Consider the following 27,122-nt stretch of genomic DNA (forward strand, 5'->3'; position numbering starts at 1 on the left):
GTTTTTAACGGCGGCCGGAAGTGGCCGCTCTGGTGTCCTTTCTTCTTTTTAACTCTATGGCTTCGGCTTCCGGTCGCCCACAGAGAGCCTCCGCCCCTCCTCTGGCGTGGAGCATGCGCAGTGGGCGCCCTTGCTCTTGACAGCGGGTGCCCATCGCCCAAGATGGCGGCTTGGGTGTCTCTGGAGCACGAGAACCAGGTCTTCCTGGAGCTCTTCGGCCAAGACGGGCTGGTCGTCTGCGCCAGAGGCCTCGGCATCGACCGCCTCCTCCTCCGCTTCCTGAGGCTTTATTGCGACCCAGCCAGGCTGGTCCTGGTCCTCAACACCAGCCCTGCAGAGGAGGTCGGTGGCGGAGGGAGTTGTTGAGGGAGACCCCTTTCAGTTGTTGTCTGGCTCAAAGGCTATGGAATTCTGGGAGTTGGAGTTTGTTGTGGGGCCTGGGCCCCACAACAAACTCCAACTCCCAGAATTCCATAGCCAATGAGTCAGACCACAAGTTAAATCAGTGCCAAACCGGGTTATGTCTCCATTGTAAGATCATGCTGCCAACTTCTTCCTTTCAGTGAGCCTCAAAGGTACTACAAGGTCTCTCTCCATACTGATTCTACAGACTGACACCTTTGAATCCCTCCAGTTTCATGTGTCTCCAGTGGGTCTTCATGACCCAGTGGGTTCCAACCCTTATCATGCCGTTTCCTTGGCAAGGTTTAATCAGAGGTTTGTCATTGCTGTTCTCTGAGGCTGTGAGAGTGTGACTTGCCTGAAGTCACCCAATGGGTTTCCATGGCCGAGTCGGGATTTGAACACTCAGACTACTGTGCCACGCTAAGGACATTTCAGGGAAAGACTTGCTGGCTGTCCAAAGGGCCTGGAAAAGTTACTTTTGGGGCCGAGGCACCCAGAATCCTTAGCTACCCAACGAAATGACTTCTTCAGTCCTTTTTTATGGAACTGAATACATTTATATCCCTCTCTTCCTTCACAGCCCTCATGTTTCTTATAGCTTTTGCACATATCCAACCTGTACTTTTCCCCCTTTGTGTTGCATTTACTGTAGTCTAAGTAATTTTGTTTATGTTTATGTTTTAAGGAGTTTTTTATTGACCAGCTAAGGATCGATAACGTAGTTCATCTTCCTCGCCGTGTCACAAACGAAATTGCAAGCAAAGCTCGCTACGAAGTTTACACTCAAGGAGGAGTCGTCTTTGCAACCAGCCGAATTCTGGTGGTGGATTTTCTGACGGATAGAATACCTTCAGATCTTATCACTGGTAATTAACTGTATGCTGCTGCTGCTGCGTGTTATTATTATATTCATTAATATCCCACTTTCCTCCCAAAATTAGGATACAGAGCAAAATGAAAGGAATGCAGTTAAAAACATACGCAAGTGGACATTGACATATTATAGTATTAAAACTCATTAAAAGAATAAAATGCAATTTAAAAGAGAAAAGGCTTTAAAAACAGTACATTTTAAAACAAGTGAAAATCTTAAAACAGTAAAACAATAGGCTCACAATTATAAAAGAACACTATCTTAATTTGAGTCTTTCTGAATTCATCATTAAATTCCATGGAATTTACCAGATCAGAGTATTGTTTTGCTCCAAAAATGTGTCCCGTGAATTATGTTTGGGGGGGTTCCTGTCAATTCCCATTTTAAATTCAATTAGTATGTTTAAAATTGTAGCAGTGCTTTCCACTGACATTGTTTTGAAGGCAGAGAAGAAATAATTATATGAAGGAGGGGAGGGAGAAGCAATTGCATTACAGCTCTGTAGGAATGTGTGTCCAGTTCTTTAACTGGTGAAACTCTGAAACTCCTCTAACTTCTGCAAAATATTGCAGCCTGTTCTGTTGGTGTTTCTCTTCCCCTTATGACCTGAGTTTATTGATGTTGTTGTCCTGCCAGGCATTTTGGTGTACAAAGCCCATCGAATCATTGAATCTTGCCAAGAAGCTTTTATCTTACGACTGTATCGCCAGAAGAACAAGCAGGGCTTCGTCAAAGCCTTCACGGATAATGCTGTTGCTTTTAATACTGGCTTTTGTCACGTGGAAAGAGTGATGAGAAATCTCTTTGTGAGGAAACTTTACCTCTGGCCAAGGTAAGGCATTCCGCCTTGATTCTTATACAAAGTACAATCAGGAACCTAGTTTGGATGAGGCAATCTGGAATGTAGTTTATGGTAACTGGTTTAAGAACTTGCTCTCCCTTTAGGCTTTACAGACTTCCATTTCTGCTCCAGAACGAAAATGAGAGGCCATTCTGTTTCTGTTTAACCACAGTTGCTGTGTTGTCAGGAACAGGATCCTGAGTTCTCCTCAAATGAAGAGGTGGGAGTTTGGAAGAGAGTTAGAGGGATCTCACAAGACCCTCCACTTCCTGGCACCAGACAGTTCCCCACATCCAGAAGTTACATCATTGCCATCTGACTCCAATTATGGATCCATCTGATGATGTTTCCACAATTTAAAAAGGATGTTGAGAAACTGGAGCGTGTCCAAAGAAGGGCAACTAAAATGGTGAAGGGTCTGGAAACTATGAAGCCCTATAAGGAGCGACTTAGGGATCTGGGGATGTTTAGCCTGGAGAAGAGAAGGTTAAGAAGTGATATGATAGCCCTGTTTAAATCTTTGAAGGGAAGTCATATTGAGGAGGGAGCAAGCTTGTTTTCTGCTGCTCCAGAGAACAGGACCCGGAGCAATGGATGCAAAGTGCAGGAAAAGAGATTCCACCTCAACATTAGGAGGAACTTCCTGACAGTAAGGGCTGTTCGACAGTGGCACAAACTCCCTTGGAGTGTTGTGGAGTCTCCTTCCTTAGATGTCTTTAAACAGTGGCTGGATGGCCATCTGTCGGGTAAGCTTTAATTGAGAGTTCCTGCATGGCAGAACGGGGTTGGACTGAATGGCCCTTGCGGTCACTTCCAACTCTATGATTCTATGATTCTATTCCATATTTAGTCAGTTTGCTAATCAAAATATTGGCCAGGTGAGGCTTATCAGATGCTTTGCTGATAATCAGATTAATAACACCGACAGCGTTCCCACCATCTACTAAACTAGGGACCTGATTTTTAAAAAATGCAATGTTAATTTAGCAGGATTTGTTCTTGACAAAACCATGTTGGCTCCTACTAGAAGTGCCAACAGCTTGGACCTGATTTTCCCATTCTGAGTGGTGCTGGGAACAGGAAAACCAGATCCAGTATCTAAGGTGCTTACTCTCTTGTGTTGTCTCAAGGCGTTTTGAATCCTTTGACTATGGAAAAGATGGGTTATGAATAAAGTGAATAATGCTTGATTGTTCACTGCAAATCCTGATCTTCCTTGATCCTGCAAAATATTGGCTTTGTGGCTGGTTGTGAAAAACAACTGCAATCTTACAAAGTGAAGTTTCGACTTCTGGCGGCAACAGCACCAGACCCAGCAATGCAAGTGTGCAGACTATTCAATGTGTGCAGTAATCGTAAAGTGTTTTATTTGAAATAAGCAGCCTCCAAAGTATGATTTCTGAAAGTGAGACATTAACATGTAACACAGTTCAGAGTTTAGGCTTAATTATGCTTAATTGAGATCTGAGGCAATTGCTTCTAATCTCACCACCAACATGGAGGAAAATTGGGAAGGTGAGCTTGTACTTTCCTGTCAGACCATGATTTATTCTGATATTGAAAGGCAGCAAGGAGAAAGTGAATCAGTGGCTGTTAACCATGATATGCAGAAATAGTACCCCTGTGATGAGCTGCAATGTACTCCTTACTACTTGACACTGGGGGGCAGTAGTAACAAGGGATGTTCAGAATTCAGTTTAGTGTACAGTATATCCTTCCCATTATGTGGTCCAGTGCACAATTGTCTCCCCATACAGACCTTCAGGAAAGGGCTGGATTTTTGCATCTTTCTGCATCTGGTAAAGTTAGAGATATTCATCAGGACTGGCATCCCCTTTCTGTAATTTACTTTACATGCTCTTCCACTCTAGGAATACAAGCCTTCAGTGGATTCAAAAAAGCTTTATTCAGTAAATAGTATAGATCACAGTATGTAGTTGTTCTCAGGACTGAACACATTTTACAGTTACAATGTATAAAAGTTAAAACACTTTGCCTGTTAGAAAAGCCTTCATCCCATTTGTCAGCAAATCAAAACATACTGTCTTCCCTGGTCTTACCTCTCTTTCTCCTCACCCCAAGCTAAAGTTTCCCAAAAGACTGACCTTGGTAATTTGCAGCCATACTTCCTCCCCATACATTTGCTCAGGCTGTAACTGGTAGGAAATCTTTTCTTTTTCCAGCATCACCACTAAGATAACATACCCCATCATCCTGCATTAATACACCCACAGCATTAATAATAAATACACGCACAGCAATTAAGCAATGAATACCGGCAGAGCAATTAAGCATGGCAGGATCATTATCTGGATCATGATCATGACACTTTCCCTGCAAAGAATATACCAAAGATGGAGGAAGAGCCTTAGCTCACTGGAAAGGCCATGTTTTGAATGCAGAAGAACCCTGCATTCAAAAGATTCTGTAGTAAGTGGGAATGTCCTCTTGCCTCAGACCTTGGACAGCAGCTGCCAGATAGAGGAGATGACATTGGAATAGATGGGCAAATATTCTCAGCTGGTGTAAGGTAGCTTCCTGTATGCCTACATCTCTTTTTGCAAAGCTTTTGAAAAAGAGAGGTAGGATTTGCATTAATAAAAACACACAACTTCCCCAGTGCCTTTCTGTCATATCTGTCTTTTTCTCCTCCTCAGATTTCATGCTGTGGTGCACTCCTTTTTAGAGCAGCACAAGCCTGAAGTGGTTGAGATGCATGTCACCATGACCCCAGCCATGCGTGCCATCCAGAGTTCCATACTGGACATCCTGAATGCATGTGTACGGGAACTGAAGCACTGTAACCCTGCTCTGGAAGCAGAGGATTTATCACTAGAAAATGCTATTGGCAAGGCATTTGACAAGGTAGGTTTTTCCCCCCTGTTTGAAGGGTTTGTGAAGGGTTTTTCTCATGAGCTTGCAGTCTTTCCCTTGCCCTTCTTTTCCTTAAAGCCAGTGCAAGCAACACAACCTTCATGTGGCATCCCACTGCCATTACACCATGCTTGTGGGTCTGCATTTACAATCTGTGATTATGACTACTGCTTTGTTAAGAAAGTTACAAGAGCCCTGATGGATCAGACCAAAGGCCTGGCTAGGCTAAAGCAAGTTACATTTCTGGACAACCTCAGCATGGCTGGGAGATTCTGGATATTATCCAGAAAGGTAACTTTCCCAGGTTTAGACCCATTCCCATATCCTGCTTCCAACCATGGCCAAGCTGGTGTTTCAAGGGTGGTCCAGAAGCAAGAGAAGAGCACAGTAGTCTTCTTTCATTGTTTGCCCCAAGAACTAATGTGCCAAGGTACCATGCCTCTGAACCTAGGAATTCTGTTTCACTATTGTGGCTAAAAAGAACTGAAGAAGACCTCAGTTAGATCAATCCAAGGTCTCATTTTGTTTCCATCTTTTATTCTCTCACCGGCCACACAATGCCTTTGGAAGCCCCAAAGGTGGACATGAGTACAATAATATTCTCACAGTCATAGTTCTCTAGTCTGTTCAGAGACATATTGTCTCCGATACTGAAAACAGCATTTACCCATGATGATCAGTAGCTACTAGTAGTCTTATCATCTCCCAGTTAGTCTAATATCCTTTTAAAGCTTTCTTAGTTGGTGCACAATATATGGTACATATATATTTTGGGAGTGTCCTTAACTTATTATCTGTCTTGAATCTCCCTATCTTCTTTGGGTGATCCAGAGTTCTGACATGATGGGTCTTTTTTTTCCTGGACCTCTACAATGTCTACACTTCAGAATTAATGCAGTTTCACACAATCTTAATCATCATGGCTCCATCCGGTGGAATCTCAGGATGTGTAGCTTATTGTTCCATCACAGCTCTCTGACTGAGAAGGCTAAATAGCTCACAAAACTACAAATTTCTAAATTCCCTAGCATTGAGCCATGGCAGTTAAAGCAGTGTCAAAGTGTATTAATTCTTCTGTGTAGATGCAGCCCTGGATTCATCTGCTCTTAAACCTCAGCAGATATACACTCAGCAGTCTGTGGTTGTTCAGTGATGCATGGATGGTTGTGAAGTTATTATAAACATGAGACAATCCTCATCTACCAGGACTTGGCTGCCGCATTGAAAATGCACTCTCATGTCAGAATCCCATTTCAGACAAAGGACTCAGCTAGTTCAGAAGGAGAACAGAGCAGTGAAATATTTCTGTTGACTTTAGGCCGGATTACAAAACACCACACAGCGTCTGGCAATCATACATTCATTAATGGCATGTTCCCTGGACTTCATTAACTTGGTGACCAGCCATCCAGATTGCTCATCTGTTTCTTTTGGAAAGAGATAATGTGATCCTTTCTTTTTGTGAAGGGTTTTGCATGTCACAGGCACAATCCAGAGGAGATTCTCCAACTGAACTTTTCTCCCTTCCCACCAGCTGTGTTTTGTTTAAGGGAGGAATTTGTTTAAGGGAGCCTCTTTTTTTAATGGAGGACTTAGACATCTGCTAATAGTTCAGCTGTGTGGGGGGGCTTTTTTAATGTAAAATAATGTTTTATGAGCTCTCTTAAGTATCTGGCTCGCTTATCTTATGTTTGTTAACAATGAAATAAACATTCTCTTGTTTGAGCATTGTGTTCCAGGATTGTAATATTCTTGATATTGTTCTTTGTTGGTATTGTTCTTTGTTTTAAAAAATTAAATCCATATATCTGAATTAAATTTAATCAGGTGAACCTTGGAAGTTAAGAACAAAAACCAGGCATGGAACCAAGCATGACAGCAAATGATAGATGGAAAACATATGGCCTTCCCGATACTGCTGAGATGCAAATCCCAGCATCCCTCTCCACTGGTTATGCAAGCTAGGGCTGATGAGCTTTGCAGTTCACAATCTGAAGGGACATATGTTCTCTGTAAAGTTGTGTAAAAATGACTAAATGCAGCTCTTGGGTCTCTTGCTTTGATTCACGTTACAACGCTAGGAGGGGAACATGCAGGCCCTTCTTTTCCCTCCATACTCTTTTTCTTTTTCAACACCAGAAATGTTTTTCTTGAGTATTATGGGTAAAGAATTGGATAGTGAATATGGGTTGATTCTTAGATATATGTTAGCAGCGGCAAGAATATTGCTCCCTCAAACATGGACATGGATGGAAGCACTGGCAACATTAGAATGGATGGCGAAGGTTGCTGAGCTGGCCCAAATTACCAAATTAACATGAGTTTTAAATGATAAGCCAATTGATAGTTGTTTGAAAATGTGGAAACCACTTACAGATTTTTTAAAAACATAAAAATTCTAATGATGTCATAATTCATATTTTTGGTTATTAGTTATCTTAGTAAATTTATTTACTTAGCTCTGTAATGGTTGATTAATATATCTTTCCTTTGGGTTTTGCTTTTTGTTTGAGTTTAGATTGGGGGATGAGAGTCATTTGTGTTTTAGGTTTAGTTGCTTAGTGGTTAGGATATTCATTTAATTGTGTTTACTGTTATAGTTTAGACTTTTGGTATACTGTTTAGTATGATGTCTAATATATCCCTCCACATTTGCTGGGATTAGGGGCACAGGACCCCTGTGAATGTGGAAAAACTACAATTAACAAAAACACTGTTTTTACCTGAGAGAACACCTCTCTAGGAATCTCTGGGTCCTCCAGTGCAACTCTGGGGTCGACATCTGCCAGATATTGACCATAGAATTGTGCTGGAGGAACTACAAATTCCTAGTGGAATGTCCTCTCTAGGAATCTCTAGTTCCTTCAGTGTGACCTTTGGTTAAAGTTACTTTAGAGTTGCACTGGAGGACCTAGATATTCCTAGAGAGAACAGAATAATCAAATCCATGGGTAATCAAAACTGCAAAAGTCAAAGCCGTAAATGTGCAAGGACAAGTTTATGTATATGTATATATATATGTGTGTGTGTGTTATTTTTTCCATTTTCTTATTTTGTTCTGTTTCTTATGTTGTATTTATGTTATTTCCTATATTGTAATCATACTAAAACGGGGGGGGGGGGGGAGAAACCCTGCATCCAATGTTCCATCAGAGCTACTGTGCATATCTCTGTATGTCTTTCCCTAAAGGATGAGTAAATCTTAGGGGAAGTGCTTCTGACTGTAAAATGTTGTTCAAGAGGGAAGTTTTAACACCCAACCCATGTTGCTTATTGATCTGGATCAAAGTAGAAAACAGGGCAGGAGATGCATTGAACCATTTTAAAAACTGGGAAATCTCTTCTCAGGCTTTCACATCTAGCTTGGCTCTGATGTTTTTCACTTCCAAGCACATTATTTGAACGATGCAGTTGGTTGTTGTGTACTGCCTTATAATAAACTGCAGAGTTCTCATAATTGTTTGGAATGTGACTGTTTGGATCCAAGGCACCAAGCAGTGAAAGCCAGCACAAGCTTCAGCAGCTTCCTTGCACCAGAGATTTGCTGCTCAGGGTGAGGAGAAAACTCTGAAGTTTGGCCTTTATAGGTCTTAATGGGAAGGAATTGGCCTTTGGGAGGTCAGATTGGCTGGCACTGCAGTCTAGATGGCACCCTTGAAAGACTGAGCTCATTGAATTGCTGTGGAGATCCAAGTGTTGGTGGTGCAGAAGGTCAGCTCCCAAAGCTTTGCTGCTGAGAGCCCCGATTGGATATCACCCACACACCTGGCACCATGGAGATGAGCATGGGCTTCATTCTTTCTAGCTAACTTGCACATTCATGTCTCTGGAAATAATTGTTGTTGTTGTTGTTGTTGTTATATTATTATTATTATTATTATTATTTTCTGTCCTTTTCCCAAAACTGGGACTTAGAGTGGCTTACAAGATTAAAACAGTATGTAGAGAGATCTTGTAGCACCTTTGAGACTGACTGAAATAAAGAAGTTGGCAGCATGAGCTTTCATAGACTTCAGTCTACTTCCTCAGATGCATGTAGACTCAAGTCTATGAAAGCTCATGCTGCCAACTTCTTTCTTTCAGTCTCAAAGGTGCTACAATATCTCTCTACATACTGATTATACAGACTAACACAGCTATATCTTTGAAGATTAAAACAGTACAATTAAAAGCATAGAAAAGTGTTTCAATAAAACAGAATTAAATTATTACAATACTAAAACGGATTGCATATAAAAGAATATAATATAGTTAAAAAGATAAAATGTTTAAAATACATTTAAAAGGCTACAACGCCCAGCCTGTTGTTTAAAAACCTTCTGTTTCAAATGCCTGTCTGAACAGGAAGGTCTTTGCTTGCCGGCGAAAGGATAACAAGGAAGGGGCCATTCTGATCTCTCTAGGAAGGGAGTTCCAGAGTCTAGGGGCAGCCATGGAAAAGGCCCTCTCTCGTGTCCCCACCAACAGTACTTGCGATGGTGGTGGGCCAGAGAAAAGGGCCTCTCCTGAAGATCTCAGAGCCCAGGTCGGCTCATAGAGGGAGATACGGTCTGCCAAATACCCTGGACCTGAGCCATATAGGGCTTTATAGGCCTACACACTCACATATTAGTGAATATACAGTTGTCCCTCCATATTCGCTAGGGTTAGGGGAACAAGACCCCTGTGAATATGTAAAAACTGCAAATAACAAAAACACTGTTTTTACCTGAGAGGACACCTCTCTAGGAATCTGTAGGTCCTCCAGTGCAACTCTGTGGTCAATGTCCAACATACACTGACCATAGAACGGCACTGGAGTAGCTACAGATGGTCTTTCAGTGCAACTTTTAGTTAAAGTTGACCACAGAGTTGCACTGGAGAACCTAGAGATTCCTAGAGAGAACATATTAATGAAATCCGTGAATAATCAAATCCGCAAATATCAAAGCTGCAAATATGGAGAGATGACTTTAGATTGTTTCCTTCAAAACTCATTAGGTGATACCTCAATAATATTAGAATATCAGGATGCAATCCCCATCAAAATACCTGTTGATTTTTAGATTGGACAATAATGTAATAGGGCATGAATGTTAAGACGGAGAAGAATGAAGGGTGAGAAGCAGAAACAGAAAATTCACTCAGGTTCAGCTACCTCAAAACCTAGCCTATGGCTCTTACCGAAGCTCCTCTTTTTTTCTTTCTGAACTTGCTGTGGTCATGTTGCTGCTTAGAGTTCATAAAGTCTGGTGTATAACGTCAGTTGTGTTTGTGCGGGTTAAACATTTTCCTTTAAAAAATTAATATTCTGGGATTCAAGTTCTACAGTTAATCTGCTAGATGTCAAGAAGATAGCAAAGGTTCAAGTCCGTATCATCATGACACATGCTACACGTTTTCTCCCAACTTTATATTTCTAGACAATTCGCCACTATTTAGATCCACTTTGGCACCAACTTGGAACGAAAACAAAATCTTTGGTCCAAGACTTGACCGTCCTCCGTACTTTGCTGTGGTATTTGACTCAGTACGATTGCGTCACTTTCCTTAACCTTCTAGAGTCCTTACGAGCGTCTGAAAAAGCCTTTGGTCGCAATTCAGGTAGTAGCTGCAGAGTTTTCTTTTTAAAAAAAACAACAGATCTGTCAGTAGAACTGTAAAAAGTGAATTTTTAACCTAAATAACAACTAAACACCTACTTCTCTTTCTGAGTATTTTCATCCAGACATAAGGATGTAGGATTTATTGACAGTGAATAAATTCAGCCTCCCACTTAGCTTCTGTTCCTTGAAAATATGCAGTGTTTGCATCAAAAGCCTGAGTTGCTGTTTTTGCTTAGATCATTCATTACATAAGAAGAATTTAGCCAATGAAAGAAGGAAAAGGTCAGGACATGGAACCTGGACACAGGAATAACCAAAGATATTGGCCAGAAGTTTAAATTATTAGCACGTCTGGTACTATTTGTAGAGATGGTTTATATAGATAGTTTATACAACCAGCAGAATTAAGTGATAAAGCAGTTTTCTGAAATACGTTAGGCTACAAGATAGTGATTTGCTCATGGCTACACAATAAGCTTCATTGTGAAGTGGACTTAGGCCTCACCATTCCACTTCTGATGTTTTATCCTCCTTTTCATGTCCTCTTTCTTGACATGCTAAGTAACAGTATTGAGACTGGTACCCTTAATTGTATCAATACTTAAAATCTTTCAAGAGATCAGGGTAGCATCCACACTGCAAAAATAATCCGATTTGATCCCACGTTAACTGTCATGGCCTAATACTATGGACTTTGGGAACACTACTTTACCAGAGCTTTGTTCTGGAGCCACAACAAACTACAGTCCCCGAATTCCATAGCACTGAGCCATGGCAGTTAAAGTGGTGTCAAATCAGATTATTTCTGCAGTGCGGATGCAGCCTTTGAAGGCATCCCATTTAATTGGACAATGCTCAATACCTTTGAAACTTGTGGGTTGTAGCCTCTGTTTCAGTTGATTCATACTCATTCAGTGTTACACCAGAGGAAGGGTTGTCTCTCTAAAATTAGAGCCTTCAATGACAAATACTAACACTGTCTAATAATTTTACAAGTGTGTTCTTTTTCTTCAAAATTATTTTACTTATGTAGATTTTAATAAATTTTAATTTAAATATATATATTTGAAGTAAGTACAGTGTTTTACAAGTGATAGGATTTAAGAGTTCAGTAGTTAGGCTAGGTATCTAAACATACGCCAATGTATGTATGAATGTGTGTGTACATATGTATATGAGTGTGTGTGTATGCATATGTATGTCCCTTTTTGTCTTCTAGGTTGGCTTTTTCTTGATTCCAGTACATCAATGTTTCTAAATGCTCGATCCAGAGTTTATTGTCTTACCGATGGTAATGGAAATAAGAAAAGAAAAATCTCTGAAAAAACAGATGTAAAGGAAGAAAATGGTATGAGACTTTTTTTTCTAATTTGTAATATAAAAATGACTATGTAAATTTCATGTTACAAGGTGAAAGACCCAAGTCCCTTCCTAAAGGAGCTTACAGTGTGCTTATACTGCTGTTACTTTATTTTTTCAGAACATTTTTGAGAGGAAGGAAACAAAGAGTCTAGCTTCATGTTGTCAATTAGTAAAATTATTCAAATTGAGCACTTGATTGTACAGTCAGCTCTCAGTTTTTGTGGGGGATCCGTTCCAGACCCCCCCACCATCCCAAAAACTGAGATTTGCAGATATTCAAGCCCCGTAGGCTTCAATGGGGTGCGCGCGGGGGGCATGTGCCATTGAAAATGATGGAGGTCATCCCTCCGTGAATATTCAAGACCGCAGATCTCAAGTCCTCGAGAAAGGAGGGGCGACTGTAAATTCTGCAGATCCAAGGTTGGCTTTCTTTTATGAATGCGTTCATGACAAGATTTTACTTATGCATAATTTTTACTTATTGACAAGATTTTTACTTATGCATCACAACAAATTAAGGAAACTTAGTGATGGCTCAAATTTTATGGGATATCGCAAGTTGACAAACCATAATGGGATGCCAAATCAGAATGAGAAATTATGTAGATACAAGTGTATTTATTATTTATGGCTGGTGCTAAGAATTGTTTGACATAACGGTTTTAAAGACAGAGAACATAGTTTGGGGGTAAACCACCTGATGTGCTTCAGAACATCCTGGGTTTAATCTCCAGAATCTCTGCCTAAGAGTCTTATGTAAGAGGGTTGTTCATGTGTTATATTTCAAGTCACTACCAGTGAGTACTGGTCTTGATGGACCCATGGGGTTTTCTTTGCAAGATTTGTGCAGAGGAGGTTTGCCATTGCCTTCCTGTGTGAGACTGGGAAGCTGTATGTTGGGTGTGCTTTAATTGTGAGTTGCTGAATGGCAAGGGGTTGGACTAGATGGCCCTTGTGGTCTCTTCCAACTCTACGATTCTATGAGTCTACCTTTTTATAAGGCTGCTTTCTATATCTCCTTAAACAAAGAAAGTCACTTCACAACTTACTGTGGAATGAATTTGTAGCTTCTGTGCAATGTGGAGCAGCAGGTGCCATGCAAGCAATAACACTGGGTTAGCTGTTCTTCCCAACATGCTTGTTGGGGTTTTATGGACTTTGGAAAGCAGCAGCAAACACCAGCCAATGAAATTCAAATTTATCAGCTGGTGGACAGGACCAGAAGAACCTGTCTGCAGGTTTCACTTTGGTCAGGTGATCAAGTACATACACTTCTGCTTTTCTGCATTCCTTAGTTGGCCTTAGGGCTTTGTCGCATCTACTCTCCCATTGTTTTTCATTTGTTCCTCTTGTCACAGTTGGGCAGTTTATCACAGTATGTGAACCCAGGAAGAGGGAGCTGGGGAGTCTGTTATTGGGATCTAGAAGATCTAGGAATACGAGTACAGTGGTGCCTCGGGTTATGAAATTAATTCGTAACGCGGCCGCTTTCGTAACCCGAAAAGCCTTCGTAAGCCGAATTGCCATAGGCGCTAATGGGGAAAAGCCGCGATTCCGTGCGAAAAAGCCGAAAAAAGCACCAAAAGTTTTTTCGTAACCCGAAAAAACATTCGTAACCCGGAACAATGATTCCCTATGGGATTTTTTCGTATCCCGAAAATTTCGTAACCTGGGTATTTCGTATCCCGAGGTACCACTGTAGATAAAAGGTTGAACATGTTATGAAGCAGCTAAAAAAGCCAATGCAGTTCTGGGCTGCATCAATAGAAGTATAGTGTCTAGATCAAGGGAAGTAAGAGTACCACTCTATTCTGCTTTGGTCAGGCCTTGCCTGGAATAACACTGTGTCCAGTTCTGGGCACCACAATTCAAAAAGGATATTGAGAACTGGAGTGTGTCCAGAGGAGGGTGACCAAAATGATGAAGGGTCTGGAAATCATAAAGCTTTATGAGGAGCAACTTAGGTTAAGAGGTGATAGGATACCCCTGTTTAAATATTTGAAGTGGTGTCATATTGAGGATGGAGCAAACTTGTTTTCTGCAGCTCCAGAGACCAGGACATGGAGCAATGGATTCAAGTGACAGGAAAACAGATTCCACCTCAAGATTACAAAGAATCTCCTGACACTAAGAACTGTTTGAGAGTGGAACGCAGTTCCTTGGAGTGTAGCAGAATCTCCTTCTTTGGAGGCTTTTAAAAGAGGTTGGATGGCCATCTGTTGGGGATGCTTTGATCCTGTGGTCCTGCATGGCAGGAGGTTAGACAGGATGGCTCTTGGAGTCTCTTCCAACTCTGTGTTTCTACTGTTGGAACCTGATGCCAAGCTCAGGAAGATCTGTCTTTGCCACATCCCTAGGTGGCAAGGAACAATGCAGTGGTAGCCACTCATGTAGAGTCACATCCCTGTTATCCTGTAGCCTGGCAAATAGACAGATTGGGTCTGTTGATGTCTGGATCCAGACCCTTGTGAGTGCCAAGCCTATGTGCAGCTGTAATTAATAAAGCTATGGCCTATTTCGTTCCAACTACATGTCTGTTTGGTGTTCTTTGGAAGTGGAACAGGACTCAGCCCCGAGTCTGCAGTAGTTGCAGCCAGCCAAAGAGGCTGCTAAATCATGGAGATGAGAATGAATGAAGGATGAAAACAAGCAAACGGTTGTAACTTATCTTTGCTTTGGAAGGTCAGACAGTTGTTTGAGCTGAATCTATAGTTAACACATATTATGTAGTCTTCAAGCAGTCCTGCAGAAAGCATGACCGTCTGACTCTAGATGCTGTTGGGTTGCAATCCCCATTAGCTAACTTAGCCAACATAGCCACTGTTGGTGATGCTAGGAGTTGTAGTCTCACCACATATTTGCCATCCCTGCCTCAATGTATGTGTTTTGATCCTTGCATAACTTACATATGACAGGCTGATTGCCCAGTTCTTGTAAAACATCCAGGAAATTCATAACAGGAAACACTTTAGTTTTATTCCCTGTGTTCTTTTTTTGTATTTCAGAACAGAAAAGGGAGCTGGTCTTGGAAAGCAACCCAAAGTGGGAGGCACTCAGGAATGTGCTGAAGGAGATTGAAATGGAGAACGCAAACAGTGACGCTCTGGGTGGGCCAGGTGAGGAGTAGTAATACTAAGAGGCAATATATACTTGGACTGAGAGACATAACAAGGCAAACACATCTCAAGGCAGAATGTTCCACTGTCAAACAATGTGTGCTGGACTGTCCAGGACATTCTTTTTAATTTTCTGTTGAAATCTTTTTTGCAATCAGTTCTTCTGGGCTGCAGGCTGTGTAGCACAGCAGTGGAATATTATTTTTAGTAGGGTAGTAAAAAGAAAATCTTCCACTCTCCTCTACCACTTCTGAAGTCTCTTTACTCCCCAAGCATCAGATGTCAAGCCTCAAACAGTGTTGTTGTTATGCCCTCTCAAGTCATTCCCAACTTATGTTGACCCTGAGATATAATAGGGTTTCCTTGGTAAGACTTGTTCAGAGAGGATTTACCTCTGATCTCCTCTGAGGCTGAGAGAGTGTGACTTGCTCAAGTGGAATTCCTGTTTGTGTGTGTAGTTTTTCCCCCATCCTGGAAGACTGAAATTCCTCCCATAAGGCTTAGTTACTGCCAGGCATTGCTTTAAGCTAAAATGTGCCAGTATTTTGGTATCACTATTTTGTGTTGGGCTGTCTTTCTACCAAAATACCGTCTCCCAGGAACGTTCTCAGAAAATGAATTTGACCCTTGAGCTGAAAGCGATCCCCAGTCTTGTGTTGCACAATGAGCCAACACTATCCCATTTTGATGTATGTCCTGGATTTTTCTCTTTTTCTCTGTCTAGCAGTGAGGCTAGACTAGAAGACCAGTTTCCAGAATTCCATAGCATTGCGACATGGCAGTTAAAGTGGTGTCAAATCAGATTATTTCTGCAGTGCAGATGCAGTCTTTGAAGGCACCCAATTAAATCAGACAATGCTCAACACTTTTGAAACCTGTGGGTTGTAGGCTCTGTTTCAGTTGATCTTTATACCATGCTATAATCATAAGCACTGCTTCTTGTATTTCAGGGCGAGTGCTTATCTGTGCCAGTGATGACCGCACTTGTGCTCAGCTTAAAGAGTACATCACAACTGGAGCTGAAGCTTTTTTAATGAGGCTTTACAGCAAAACATTTGGAAAGTGCAAAGATGGACCTGATGACTGCCTCAAGGGCAGACAAGGAGCTAAGTGCCAGGGAGACAATCCCAGGGAACCTTGCTCCAAGGAAGCCAAAAAAGAATCTTCTAAGTCAAGGAAGAGGAAAATGAAGGCAGCACTCACCTTAACACAAATGTTAAGCAAAGAGGAGCAGACAAACATCATGGAGGAGCAAGAAGACTCCAATGAATTAAATAGCAGTGATGAAACCAAACCTGATGACCTCCATCTGAATTTGTCTTCCTCAGATGTCTTTTATGGGATCTTAAAGGAACCACTAACTGTTATTCATCCATTGAATGGGGGTGGAGACCCTTATGCCCTCACTCGCATCTTACACGAGGTGGAACCAAGATACATTGTGCTGTATGATGCAGAGCTCACATTTGTTCGCCAGCTGGAAATTTACAAGGCAAGCAGACCTGGGATGCCTTTGAGGTATGCTAAGTTTGGGAGAGGCTACGGAAGGGACTATTTTAATTATATGTGTATTCAGATCTATTTAAGTCTACACACTTTAAAGGAAAATTAATCATGCCCTTCATTCTAAAAGAAGCTGGCTTTATGGCCTGTAGAAATTTATTTTATTTGTACTAAAGATTCTGTCCTATCCTTCTAGTGTTTACGTACCAGTCAGATTGTTTAACAGCAACTAAATGCAATAAATTAAAGATATAGTAAAAATAATAAATAAAAAACACATTTCCTAAAAATGAAGATGCAAACATCTGCTTGAGAAATGTGTCTTCACCAAACAATAAAACACAATCAAGAGAGTGCTGGACTAGCCATTTAGGGTAAGGAATTGCAGAATTTTGGTGTGGCTACTGAGAAGGCCCCCTTTTAAATAGAATCATAGAATCGTAGAGTTGGAAGAGACCCCAAGGGCCATCTAGTCCAACCCCGTCATGCAGGAAGACAGAATCAGAGCACCCCCAAAAGATGGCCATCCAGCCTCGGTTTAAAAACCTCCAAAGAAGGAGACTCCGCCGCTCTCTAAGGAGCGTGTTTCACTGTCAAACAGCTCTTACCGCCAGGAAATTCTTCCTAATATTTAGGTGGTAGAATTCAAAGACATAGCTGTGTTTGTCTAGAAAATCAGTATGCAATGGATTCTTGTAGCATCCTTGAGACAAACTGAAAGAAGTTGGTAGCATGAGCTTTCATAGACTTGAGCCTACTTCCTCAGATGCCTGTTTTAGGTGGAATCCCATTTCCTGGAGTTTGAAACCATTGCTCTGTTACCGAGTCTTTGAAGCAGCAGCAAACAAGATTGCTCCATTCTCAACATGATATTCTTTCAAATATTTAAACATGACTGTCATGCCACCTCTTAACATGAGCTAAGTGTTCATAAATGGGTTATTTTGCATAACTTATCACAATAGCGATGGGAAGGAACTAGGAATCATGTGGGTGGGTTACACAAGCTGTTGCAGCCTCTCCTTCCTACTGTCACGAGTTGAGGATCTAATTATCGCTTAGGCAATAAATGTATATCAGTCAGTCAATCAATAAATCAACTTTACTATGATCATAGCTCAGTCATAAAAGGACAAAAGCAGAGCATAATGGAAAATAAAAGTAAAAAGCAGCTCCAAGATACAGAGATTTCACTATATATACATAGGTGGCAGCTTCATAGTGGCATTAATTGTTGTTTGAGAGAGTCGTGGTGGGATTTGATGAATTTATCTTATGGAAATTGCTAGCATACAGAACTTTGAGTCCTTCAGCACAGATACTTTAGAGGAATCTGAAAGAAGAAGGGAGGTATAAAAGCTATCAGATCTGCCTGGGAACTTTTCCAAGATCGGATTTATAAAATGAGAACAAATATTCTTAAACAGGATGTGATCAATTGTTTCAGCCATGCCTGACTGGCAAGGACTGATACCCTGAGATTCTGAGAAAATTAACTCTTTAAGATTAGATCAGATTTCACAAAGTTTCTATTGGGAACCCTATGAGGGAAGATTATCATTAATGATCAGAAGACTTCCGTGATTGAAGTTGACAATACAAACCAGCGTGCATTGATGGGTCTAATTTAACCATTGCTGCCTGAAGGCTTGTGGAAATGGGAAGAATTAGTCCTCTTTTAGCTCTTCACCTCTTCCCCCCAAAATATCACTTGTGATTAGTCCATCAGTGAGATGTGTGATACAAGACTGAATCTGTTGGAGCAGAACAGTGTCGAACACGCCTAAATAATTAGTGAGATTGCAATGTTCCAAGAAAGGAGTCTGATAGTGCTGTTAAGCACTGAATGTCACTCTAAGATCTATGGGTTTTCCCTCACATTTGGAGCACCATGAGACACATCTCTGATAGACTGGGCTTGGATTTATCATCCAAACAAATGAATTGGCCAATTGTTGGGGGAAAGTCTGAGAGAAGCGGTTGCGCTTCAAACTACAGGAAAAGAGATTCAATGTAAAGATTATGAAGAACTTCCTGACAGTAAGAGCTGTTTGACAGTGAAACACGCTGCCCCGGGGTGTGGTTGAGTCTCCTTTGAAGGTTTTTAAACAGAGTTTGGATGGCCATCTATTAGGAGGGCTTTGATTGTGTATTCCTGTATGACAGAGGCTTGGACTGGATGGCTCTTGTGGTCTTGTCCAACTCTATGATTGTATGATCTTGTCTCAAGGGCTGGAGGGATGTTACTAGTCTGGGTGGAAGAACAGCACAGATTGTCCTGGGATATATTAGAATTATATTTTTTTCTCCAAGACCCGCACCTGTCATAATGGAGTTACACTTAGTCTTCTCATAAAATAGAGAGTGAGTTATTTCCACTAGTGTCACAGTTGGCTGTAACTGATCTATCCAGCCATTTACAATGGCAGCATCATTGATCTTATTGCTTTCCTCCTTTGTATCCTCAAAATTAAACAGGACTCTTGGAGATAGCAGTTTTGTCAGAAAGGATTGAAGTCTGATCTGCAGTTGAGGATTTCAGCAAGGTAGATTTCATTGCCAGCTCATTCAGGTGTCTTGAGTGTATTGCAGCAGATTCAGATACATGGTTGGTGTTAGACCAGGGAGCATTTCAACTGTGTTCTTTCAGAGGCGAAGCATTTGGCATATTTTCTGAAAGAGAAAAAGGTTATGAGGTGGAGCCTCTGAGCATAAATTTTGTAATGAGTTCTTAAGATCCTTCAGTGTAGATGCAATAGTCTCCTGTTTCTCTGAAAAAGACAGTTTTAAAGAGTTAAGAGAGCTTTTCAGTGCTAACAGAGATGGACTCTTCAGCTTACCAAGGACAGTTTGAAGTTCAGCTGCTCTTTTATCAGATCATTGATATGAGGCTGATGTTTGAGTGTTGGCTGCCAGCAAAGTCTGTTGTCTGTAATAGAGGCTGAATTGTTGTGAAGTTGTCTATATCATTTAACACTAAAGATCTGACAAACTCTTCTTGGAAAACTCTGGTTATGGAGATTTCAGAAAAGGAGAGAAACCTTTGCATTCTTACTAGCATCAGAATTGCTGGCTGGGCAAAAGACAGAACTCTCATCCCAAAACATGTTTCTCAAAGCTTTTCAACTTCATCTAAATCAATGAGGTGAGGTTCCAAGTGTAGTATTTGGGACAGTTAGTATATAATAGCTCTTCTGGATGCCCAACAACCTCGATTCAAGTGATTATTTGCAATATACAATACAGCTTGGTTATTTTGCAAGAAGAGGCATCTCATTCCTCAAAATATTGCCTCTTCTTAATGGTGCAGATTTTGCTCTTCTGGATAAGTGAGCTGTAATTGTTTGCTGTGCCAAGTGCGTGTCTGCCCTGGAATCACTTCTCAACCTGGTTCTTCATTTTAGTCTGTGGTTACTCAGATTCCTAGGTACCGAGGACCCACTGTACTTAATTCAGAAGTAAATTTCAGTGAGTTCAGTAACATGAAGTACTTTGAAACGTGTTTGGACAAATACAGTTAGGACTTCAGGACTGTTGGTACTATTCCCCCACTCCTAAATTTGGGGAAAGAGATGCTATCAAATGGTTTTCAATCATCTAGATTTCAACAGGGTTGTTACTTTTTTAAAAGATATAGACAAATTACTTAGGTTGAGGACAAGAGGACATTTCTATGATTCTATTTGATTTGGATTTCCTGCATGGCAGGGGGTTGGACTGGATGGCCCTTGTGGTCTCTTCCAACTCTATGATTCTATGATTCTATGACACAAAAATGGCTAGTTTGTAAGTATTTAGGGGTTTGCCCTGTCTTTTAGAATTTGGATCTTTGCATTTTGTTTTTGCAGAGTTTATTTTCTTATCTATGGAGGTTCGACAGAAGAACAACGCTACTTGACCACACTAAGGAAAGAGAAGGAAGCCTTTGAAAAACTTATTCGGTAATGTGTACCTTACATGCTACCCTCATAAACATTAGCCTTTCCTAATTTCACATCAGACCATGATGTGTTATCACAAAGTGCCTTCTCGTGGCAACCTTCCTTCTCTAGGAATTAGGGGGATTACCTAGTGATAACAGCAGCCCAAGGTACATTTGGGACTGTATGTAACTGCCATTTAAATTTCTCCCGGAGTCCCTGACATGGCATTACCCTGGGTATTGTGGTACCCAGTGTTGCTCAAAACCTTGGGCTAGAATTTTTTTTACAAGAAGCTAGCTACTCATGCCAAGCCTCTGGAATCAAATTATGGTTTTGGTTCTCATAGAACCACTTCCTTTTTACAGCTGGCATTGTAAACTAACTGCAAGAATTCCCATTTTTAAAGAACTGTTTCCAACCATTTGAAAGGCAGAGAGCATATTGGGTATCTTTTTGTTGCTATGGAGCTCTGAGATTTGGCTTGTATCCTCTCTACTTTCCCTCACTATGTGTTTCCAAGGTAACAAAACTTATGTAAGTATTTAAATAACACGCAGAATTGTCATATAATTATATAATAAAAATACTAACATTTACAAAGGAGAAAGGTTTGGTTATATCCTGTGCAAGCTAGGGAAATTGCTTTGAATCTGGAAATAGCAGGAGAGTTGTGAAGGTCAAGGTCTGGAGCCACTTATTCTCCCTGCATTTGTCCCCTTGCATGGGAACTCTGGGACCCTTTTTGTGTGCTGTCTGGAGTTTCATCATGGAGGGAAACTGGGAAATAAATACTTGTCTGTCATTCACACAGTTGCCCACAGCTAACTGGTGTATGCACCTATCAGTGTCAGTTTGAATTGAATGAATGAATAAATTTTTATTTCAGCCAACAGGCCATTAAACAACAAAACATATATAAAACATATAAAACATTTAAAATATATAAAACCTATGGAAATAAATCTATAAAATAGATATTCATAACATACTCACGAAATATAAGTTTGAATTGTTGGTTTATCACAACCTTTCCCAACTCAAGTTTCTTCTGAACTGGATGTTGGACTATAGTTCCCATGAGCCCGCCATCCCTGTACTGTTTGGGACCATTGAAAATTGTAGTTCAGCACATCTGGAGGGTGTTAGCTTGGAGAAAGTGTTCAGCAACTCCAGCAAGAAAGTTCTAGAGTTTCAACATTAAAACCAACAGTGAAGGTGTATGAATAGTTTCTGTTCCTAACTGGGGGGTTTTCTATCCAATTTCCATACCACCAGAGAGAAGGCTAGCATGGTTATCCCTGAGGAAAGAGAAGGTAGAGATGAAACTTGTTTGGATCTGGGAAGAAATGCTACTCCAGCTGCTATTTCTACAGACACCCGAAAAGCAGGTTAGTGGTTGAGATCTCTGAGGCCATCTTGTCTTCTCTGACTAGTAGCAGTTCTTCAAGCCCTTTCCTATCATTTGCTTTCTGGTTTTCTTTTAAAACTGATTCTGGAAGGGATTGAACCTGGTGCCTTGTGAAGGTAAAACAGGTACTTAGCCACTTTGCTGTGGGCCCCTTTCTGCTATGCAAACACTTTGACCAGCCAGATGAAGTCTAAATGGTATGTCGATAAAGAACAGAAGCAACAATTTATATTAGGTGTTTTGCTTCATAGTAGAATATTGCTAACACTATCCAGTCCTCCCCGTACCATTCTTCTGGCTGTTTGAGAATCTTATTTTTACCAGTAAATAATAAATATTTATTACAATAAATAAACAAATAAATATGTCTTAGTGGAGGCATTTCAACTTTTTAGAATGGAAGCCTGTATGATGTAGTGTTGGATTAAGATTCTGAGACCAGAGGTTAAATCCCCAGCCATACAAACCCACAGGGTGACTTTGGGCAAGTCACACTCTCTCAGCTTAAGAGGAAGGTAATGGCAAACCTCCTCTGAAGAAATCTTGCAAAGGATATCCTAGGATAAGGTTGACCATATGTCACAGTTGATTTGAAGGCACATAACAACAAAACCTATTCACAAGTTGGCAAGCCACCAAAACACGGTGTCATTGGCGAGGTAGTGGTATATCTGGCAAGCCCAAAGAATAAGATGTGAACCTTAGGAGGGCCAGATTTGGCCTGAGGATCTGTGGTTCCCCAGCCCTTTTCTGTCCTCAGATCACTTGTTCCAAACTTCTCACTAGTTCCCTTGCTCCATCTGCTTATGATGTTCATTAACACTATCACCACTTTTGTCAGGTGGCCAGGAACAGAAAGAAGTACAGCAAAGCATTGTTGTGGACATGCGTGAATTTCGCAGTGAGCTTCCATCTTTGATCCACCGTCGTGGCATTGATATAGAACCTGTGACCTTGGAAGTGGGCGACTACATTCTCACACCTGACATTTGTGTGGAACGGAAAAGTATCAGTGATCTAATTGGCTCCCTGAATAATGGAAGGCTGTATTCTCAGTGCATCTCCATGTCTCGGTATTATAAGCGGCCTGTCCTTCTCATAGAGTTTGACCCCAGTAAATCCTTTTCTCTCACTCCTCGGGCTTCTCTGTATCAGGAGATATCTAATAATGACATTACTTCCAAACTCACTCTGCTTACCCTTCATTTCCCCCGGCTTCGTCTCCTTTGGTGTCCCTCTCCTTATGCCACTGCTGAATTATTTGAGGAACTGAAGCAAAACCGACCCCAACCTGATGCAGCAACAGCCATAGCTATCACTGCAGATTCAGAAAACCTCCCTGAATTGGACAAATACAACTCAGGCCCCCAAGACTTCCTTCTGAAACTTCCCGGTGTGAGTACCAAAAACTGCCTGGCCATAATGAATCATGTTAAGAGTATTGCAGAACTCATAACTTTTTCTCAAGACAAGCTGGCTGAACTCCTGGGCAATACTGCCAGTGCCAAGCAGCTTTATGAATTCATCCACTTGCCCTTTACAGAAGCAGTTTCTCAAGGAAAAATAAAGAGGTGACGAATTGCTTTAAGCCCTTGAGGGTTTATCATATTGCTATCATGTCTAAAGATTGATGTACACATCCAGAAAAAACTATGTGCAATGATTGTCTTAGTACTGTTCCACTTTGGAAGGCATATGATGGTGTTAACATGTTTTAATACTTTCTCTACTAGAAGCTCCCTGCCTTTTGAAAGCTGAAACATAGGGAAGAATAGCCTTCTCCTTGGTCTGCTGGATTGTAGCACCCAAGGGTTTGTTTTTAAAGTGATGGGGTGGGGATGGGTTGGCCATTTGAATTTTCTCTTTCACTGTATTCTCTTTTAGGGAATGAAAATTGGTTCTGACTTTTAACTTGCTCTGGAAGTATTTTTGTAGAAGGGGAGGATTATGCTAGAGCCTTAAATTATTTATCCTATGATTATTTTGTGGGTTAGACATACTTTATGAATCCATTCATTGCTTGTACTGATTTTTTGCCAATATTTTATTTAACGCAAGGGAAGATCTCCTTTTTTCCCCTTCTCAATTTAACTTGGGACTTACATAACACAAATGCTGCAATAAATCTTAAATTAACAACTGCATATAACAGTCTAAGTTTGCCTGAACTGAGTGGGAGGAGTGATGTAAGTAGCCTTGTTCTTCAGTATAAGTTCTTTTTCAGTGTAATTTTTCCATTCAGGATCTGTTTTACTTTCACCTCATTACAGTGTGTGTGTGCGCGTGTGTGTGTGAACACTGGTAAATATTGCTGGCCATTGACTTAGGAGGTTTTCAAAGAGAAAACAGAGTCATGGCTAAGGATAGACCTATTAACTTCAACACTAATAGTAACTGCAGAAAGATGCTGCAATGTTTCTCTTTCCGTCCTGTCTTCCTTTCTTCTTTTCCAACTGCCCTTCTTTTCCAATATTAAGTCAATACTGAACAAGCTCAGTTTTCATTAGGCTGTGTGCATGGTTTGGAAGGGTTGCCCATTAGGTTTATCCTTGCTAAATTGTTTTGTACTACTACAAATCTTGGAGTGCCCCAAGTGTCTCTGATTAAGTTCTTATTTATACTTTCTTTCTAACTGGGTCTGTTTTGGTTAAAGCTTGTCAATGGGTAACCATTTTAGTTCATTCAAGGAATGGTTGATGAATGGATCTTTCATGTACAGAAATAGTATGCAGCTGAATGCCAGTTATTAGGGAGACTAGGGCCTGTTACAGACTGCCAAAATAAAGCTGCTTCAGGTCTCTTTGGAGGTATGCTATTTAAATGATGCATGGGTCCTAAGAGTCCGGAGGTCGCGCCAAAGCCACACTCCATTCTTAAGCACTGGAGGGCAGCTTTGGTGCAGCTTCCGGATTCTTAGGATGCATGCATCATTTAAACAGCATACCTCCAAAGAGACCCAAAGCAGCTTTATTTTGGCAGTCTGTAACAAGCCTAGGATCCATGCTTGGCTATGAAAACCCACTGCGTGACCTTAGATAAGTCACACGCTCTCAAAGGCAAAGGCAAACCCTCCGAACAAATCTTGCCAAGAAAACCATATGTCAGGTTTGCTTTAGGGTCACTGTAAGTTGGAAATGAATTGACGGCACACAACAACAACAACAGAAGGATGCCAGGTCATCTTTGGTAAGAAACAAACATGTTTTGGTTACCTAATTAGTAAGTTTATTTTTGGAAGTCTAATTACAAGGTTATAAAACAAAGCATGCATGTGACATTTCCCATTCCAAACTGCTTTGCTTTCCTAAAACATAACAGCATTTCTTTAATCTGAATTTTGATTTTGAAACCCGATGGCACACTTTCTGTTGAGAAGCCCATAAGGTTGAGCAATAATAAGGTCAAGTTGTTTTTGTATGATTAGATTTGGAAAAGTCACAACTGTTAGGAACTTAAAAGAAACGTTTTGTTTTACAGAATACTGGGACCTTTTGTTTGATACAGCATTGATGTCCTTACATAGGAAAACACGGGAATCAATGTCGATCCTTATTAAATAATTACAGCGTAGAGAGAAAAAAATTATACCCTATATATATATATACACACACACACACACACCCATGCCTATACACACAGACGCACACATATATATATTGTGAGCTGCCTTGGGCATGTATTATATATATATATAGTGGCTCATTATATAGGTGTGTGTGTGTATATAGCGTATAATATACTCAAGGTGGCTCATATATATATATATATATATGTATATATAAAACAGTAAAACAGACTTTAAAACATATATATATATATATGCGCGCACTCTCTCTCTCTCTCTCTCTCTATATATATATATATAGTGAGCCGCCTTAAGCATGTATTATATATATATGGTGGCTCAGAATATATATATATATATATATATATATAGAGAGAGAGAGAGAGAGAGAGAGAGGCCATATATATATATATATATAGAGAGAGAGAGAGGCCATATATATATATATATATATATATATATTTGTTTTAAAGCGTTTTAAATTCTGTTTTAATGTGATATATATATTTACCACCTCAATCTCCTCAATACCAATCTTCTGCTGGTATTTGTAGTCCAGCGAGGCCTCAGAGCTCCGTGGCTGAGCATTCCAAGCGGGGGCCTTAAACTACAAATCCCAGCATGCAACGGGCGGCGGCCATTGTAGTGTGTGTGTGTGTGTGTGTGTGTGGAAACGGGGCCATGATGAAGAGGCGCCCATTGGCTCCTTGCTTCCCTCCCGAGGATGAAGTGAAGTCTCGGCGCTTAAATATCGCGAGAGGACATGTCCGCGGCAGCAGGAGCGCCTAGTGAAGAAGAGGGTGAGCGAGAGCTGGGCTTGAAGGGAAGGGAGCAAGCGCTTTAAGTTGCTGTCTGGCTCAAAGGCTATGGAATTCTGGGAGTTGGAGTTTGTTGTGGGCCCCACAACAAATTCCAACTCCCAGAATTCCATAGCCAATGAGTCAGACAACAAGTTAAAGCGGTGCCAAACTGGGTTATTTCTTCAGTATGGATGCAGCCTGACATGTTCATGGACAAAACACACTGCAGAAATAATCTGGTTTGAGACGGCTTTAACTGCCCTGGCTCAGCGCTAGGGAATCCTGGGAACTGTAGTCCATCGTGACCCCAGACCCCTCTCTCTCTGACAGAGAAGGCGCGATGTCTCACACAAACCACAGTTCCTAAGGGGTCTCAAACTGGATCAGTTCCACATTGTTGGATGTAGATGAAGCTAAAAGGGGAGGGGCAGCTGAGCTTTTTAGCCACCATAGTAACAACAACAACAATAATAACAATACATAGTATTTGGGGGGTTGTGTGGCCATGTTCTAGAAGGGTTTGTTCTGATGTTTCGCCAGCATCTGTGGCTGTCGTTTTCAGAGAATGCTGGCTTGGAAGTGAGTTGGATGTGTATACACACACACACACACACACACACACACATATACTATGTGACTCTGGGTTGGGAAGAGTGATTTCCATGTTAATCTGTGTATTGTTCACATAAGCAAGGTTGCATATATTGTGTTATCTGTCAAGAATCCAATGGCAAAAGGTGGCTCAACATGCGCTTAGACCAGAACGTCATGTAGAGAGATTGAAGGCGTTCTTTCCAATGCGGTTTTGTGATGGTATTGTGGTGAAAATGGGAGTACCGGGTTCTCATCAGAGTTCAGATTATACT

General features: G+C 40.9%; 2 protein-coding genes across 3 annotated transcripts in view; both read left to right on the plus strand.

Annotated features, from left to right (window-relative positions):
• Positions 1–110: 110 nt before the first annotated feature.
• Positions 111–24,057, plus strand: ERCC4 (ERCC excision repair 4, endonuclease catalytic subunit). 2 transcript variants are annotated; one of them, XM_042437428.1, is made up of 11 exons: positions 111–342; positions 1,091–1,271; positions 1,916–2,111; positions 4,778–4,985; positions 10,397–10,577; positions 11,799–11,927; positions 14,947–15,057; positions 16,008–16,575; positions 20,409–20,501; positions 21,759–21,871; positions 22,733–24,057. In XM_042437428.1, the coding sequence occupies exons 1-11, from the start codon at positions 163–165 to the stop codon at positions 23,464–23,466; spliced, it is 2,694 nt and encodes an 897-aa protein (XP_042293362.1). In that variant the 5' UTR covers positions 111–162; the 3' UTR covers positions 23,467–24,057. The 2 variants fall into 2 exon arrangements, with proteins under 2 accessions (XP_042293362.1, XP_042293361.1); XM_042437427.1 differs by lacking the exon at positions 20,409–20,501 and having other exon boundaries at positions 113–342.
• A 2,073-nt stretch (positions 24,058–26,130) lies between these two features.
• The window catches only part of MRTFB (myocardin related transcription factor B), a 68,192-nt gene continuing 67,200 nt past the window's right edge, over positions 26,131–27,122 (plus strand). Inside the window, exon 1 of the mRNA XM_042437808.1 lies at positions 26,131–26,256. The gene's annotated coding sequence lies outside the window, so the exon portion shown is untranslated. The remainder of the gene's footprint in view (positions 26,257–27,122) is intronic.

This window comes from Sceloporus undulatus, chromosome 8 (assembly GCF_019175285.1).
Source record: "Sceloporus undulatus isolate JIND9_A2432 ecotype Alabama chromosome 8, SceUnd_v1.1, whole genome shotgun sequence".
NCBI lineage: Eukaryota > Metazoa > Chordata > Lepidosauria > Squamata > Phrynosomatidae > Sceloporus > Sceloporus undulatus.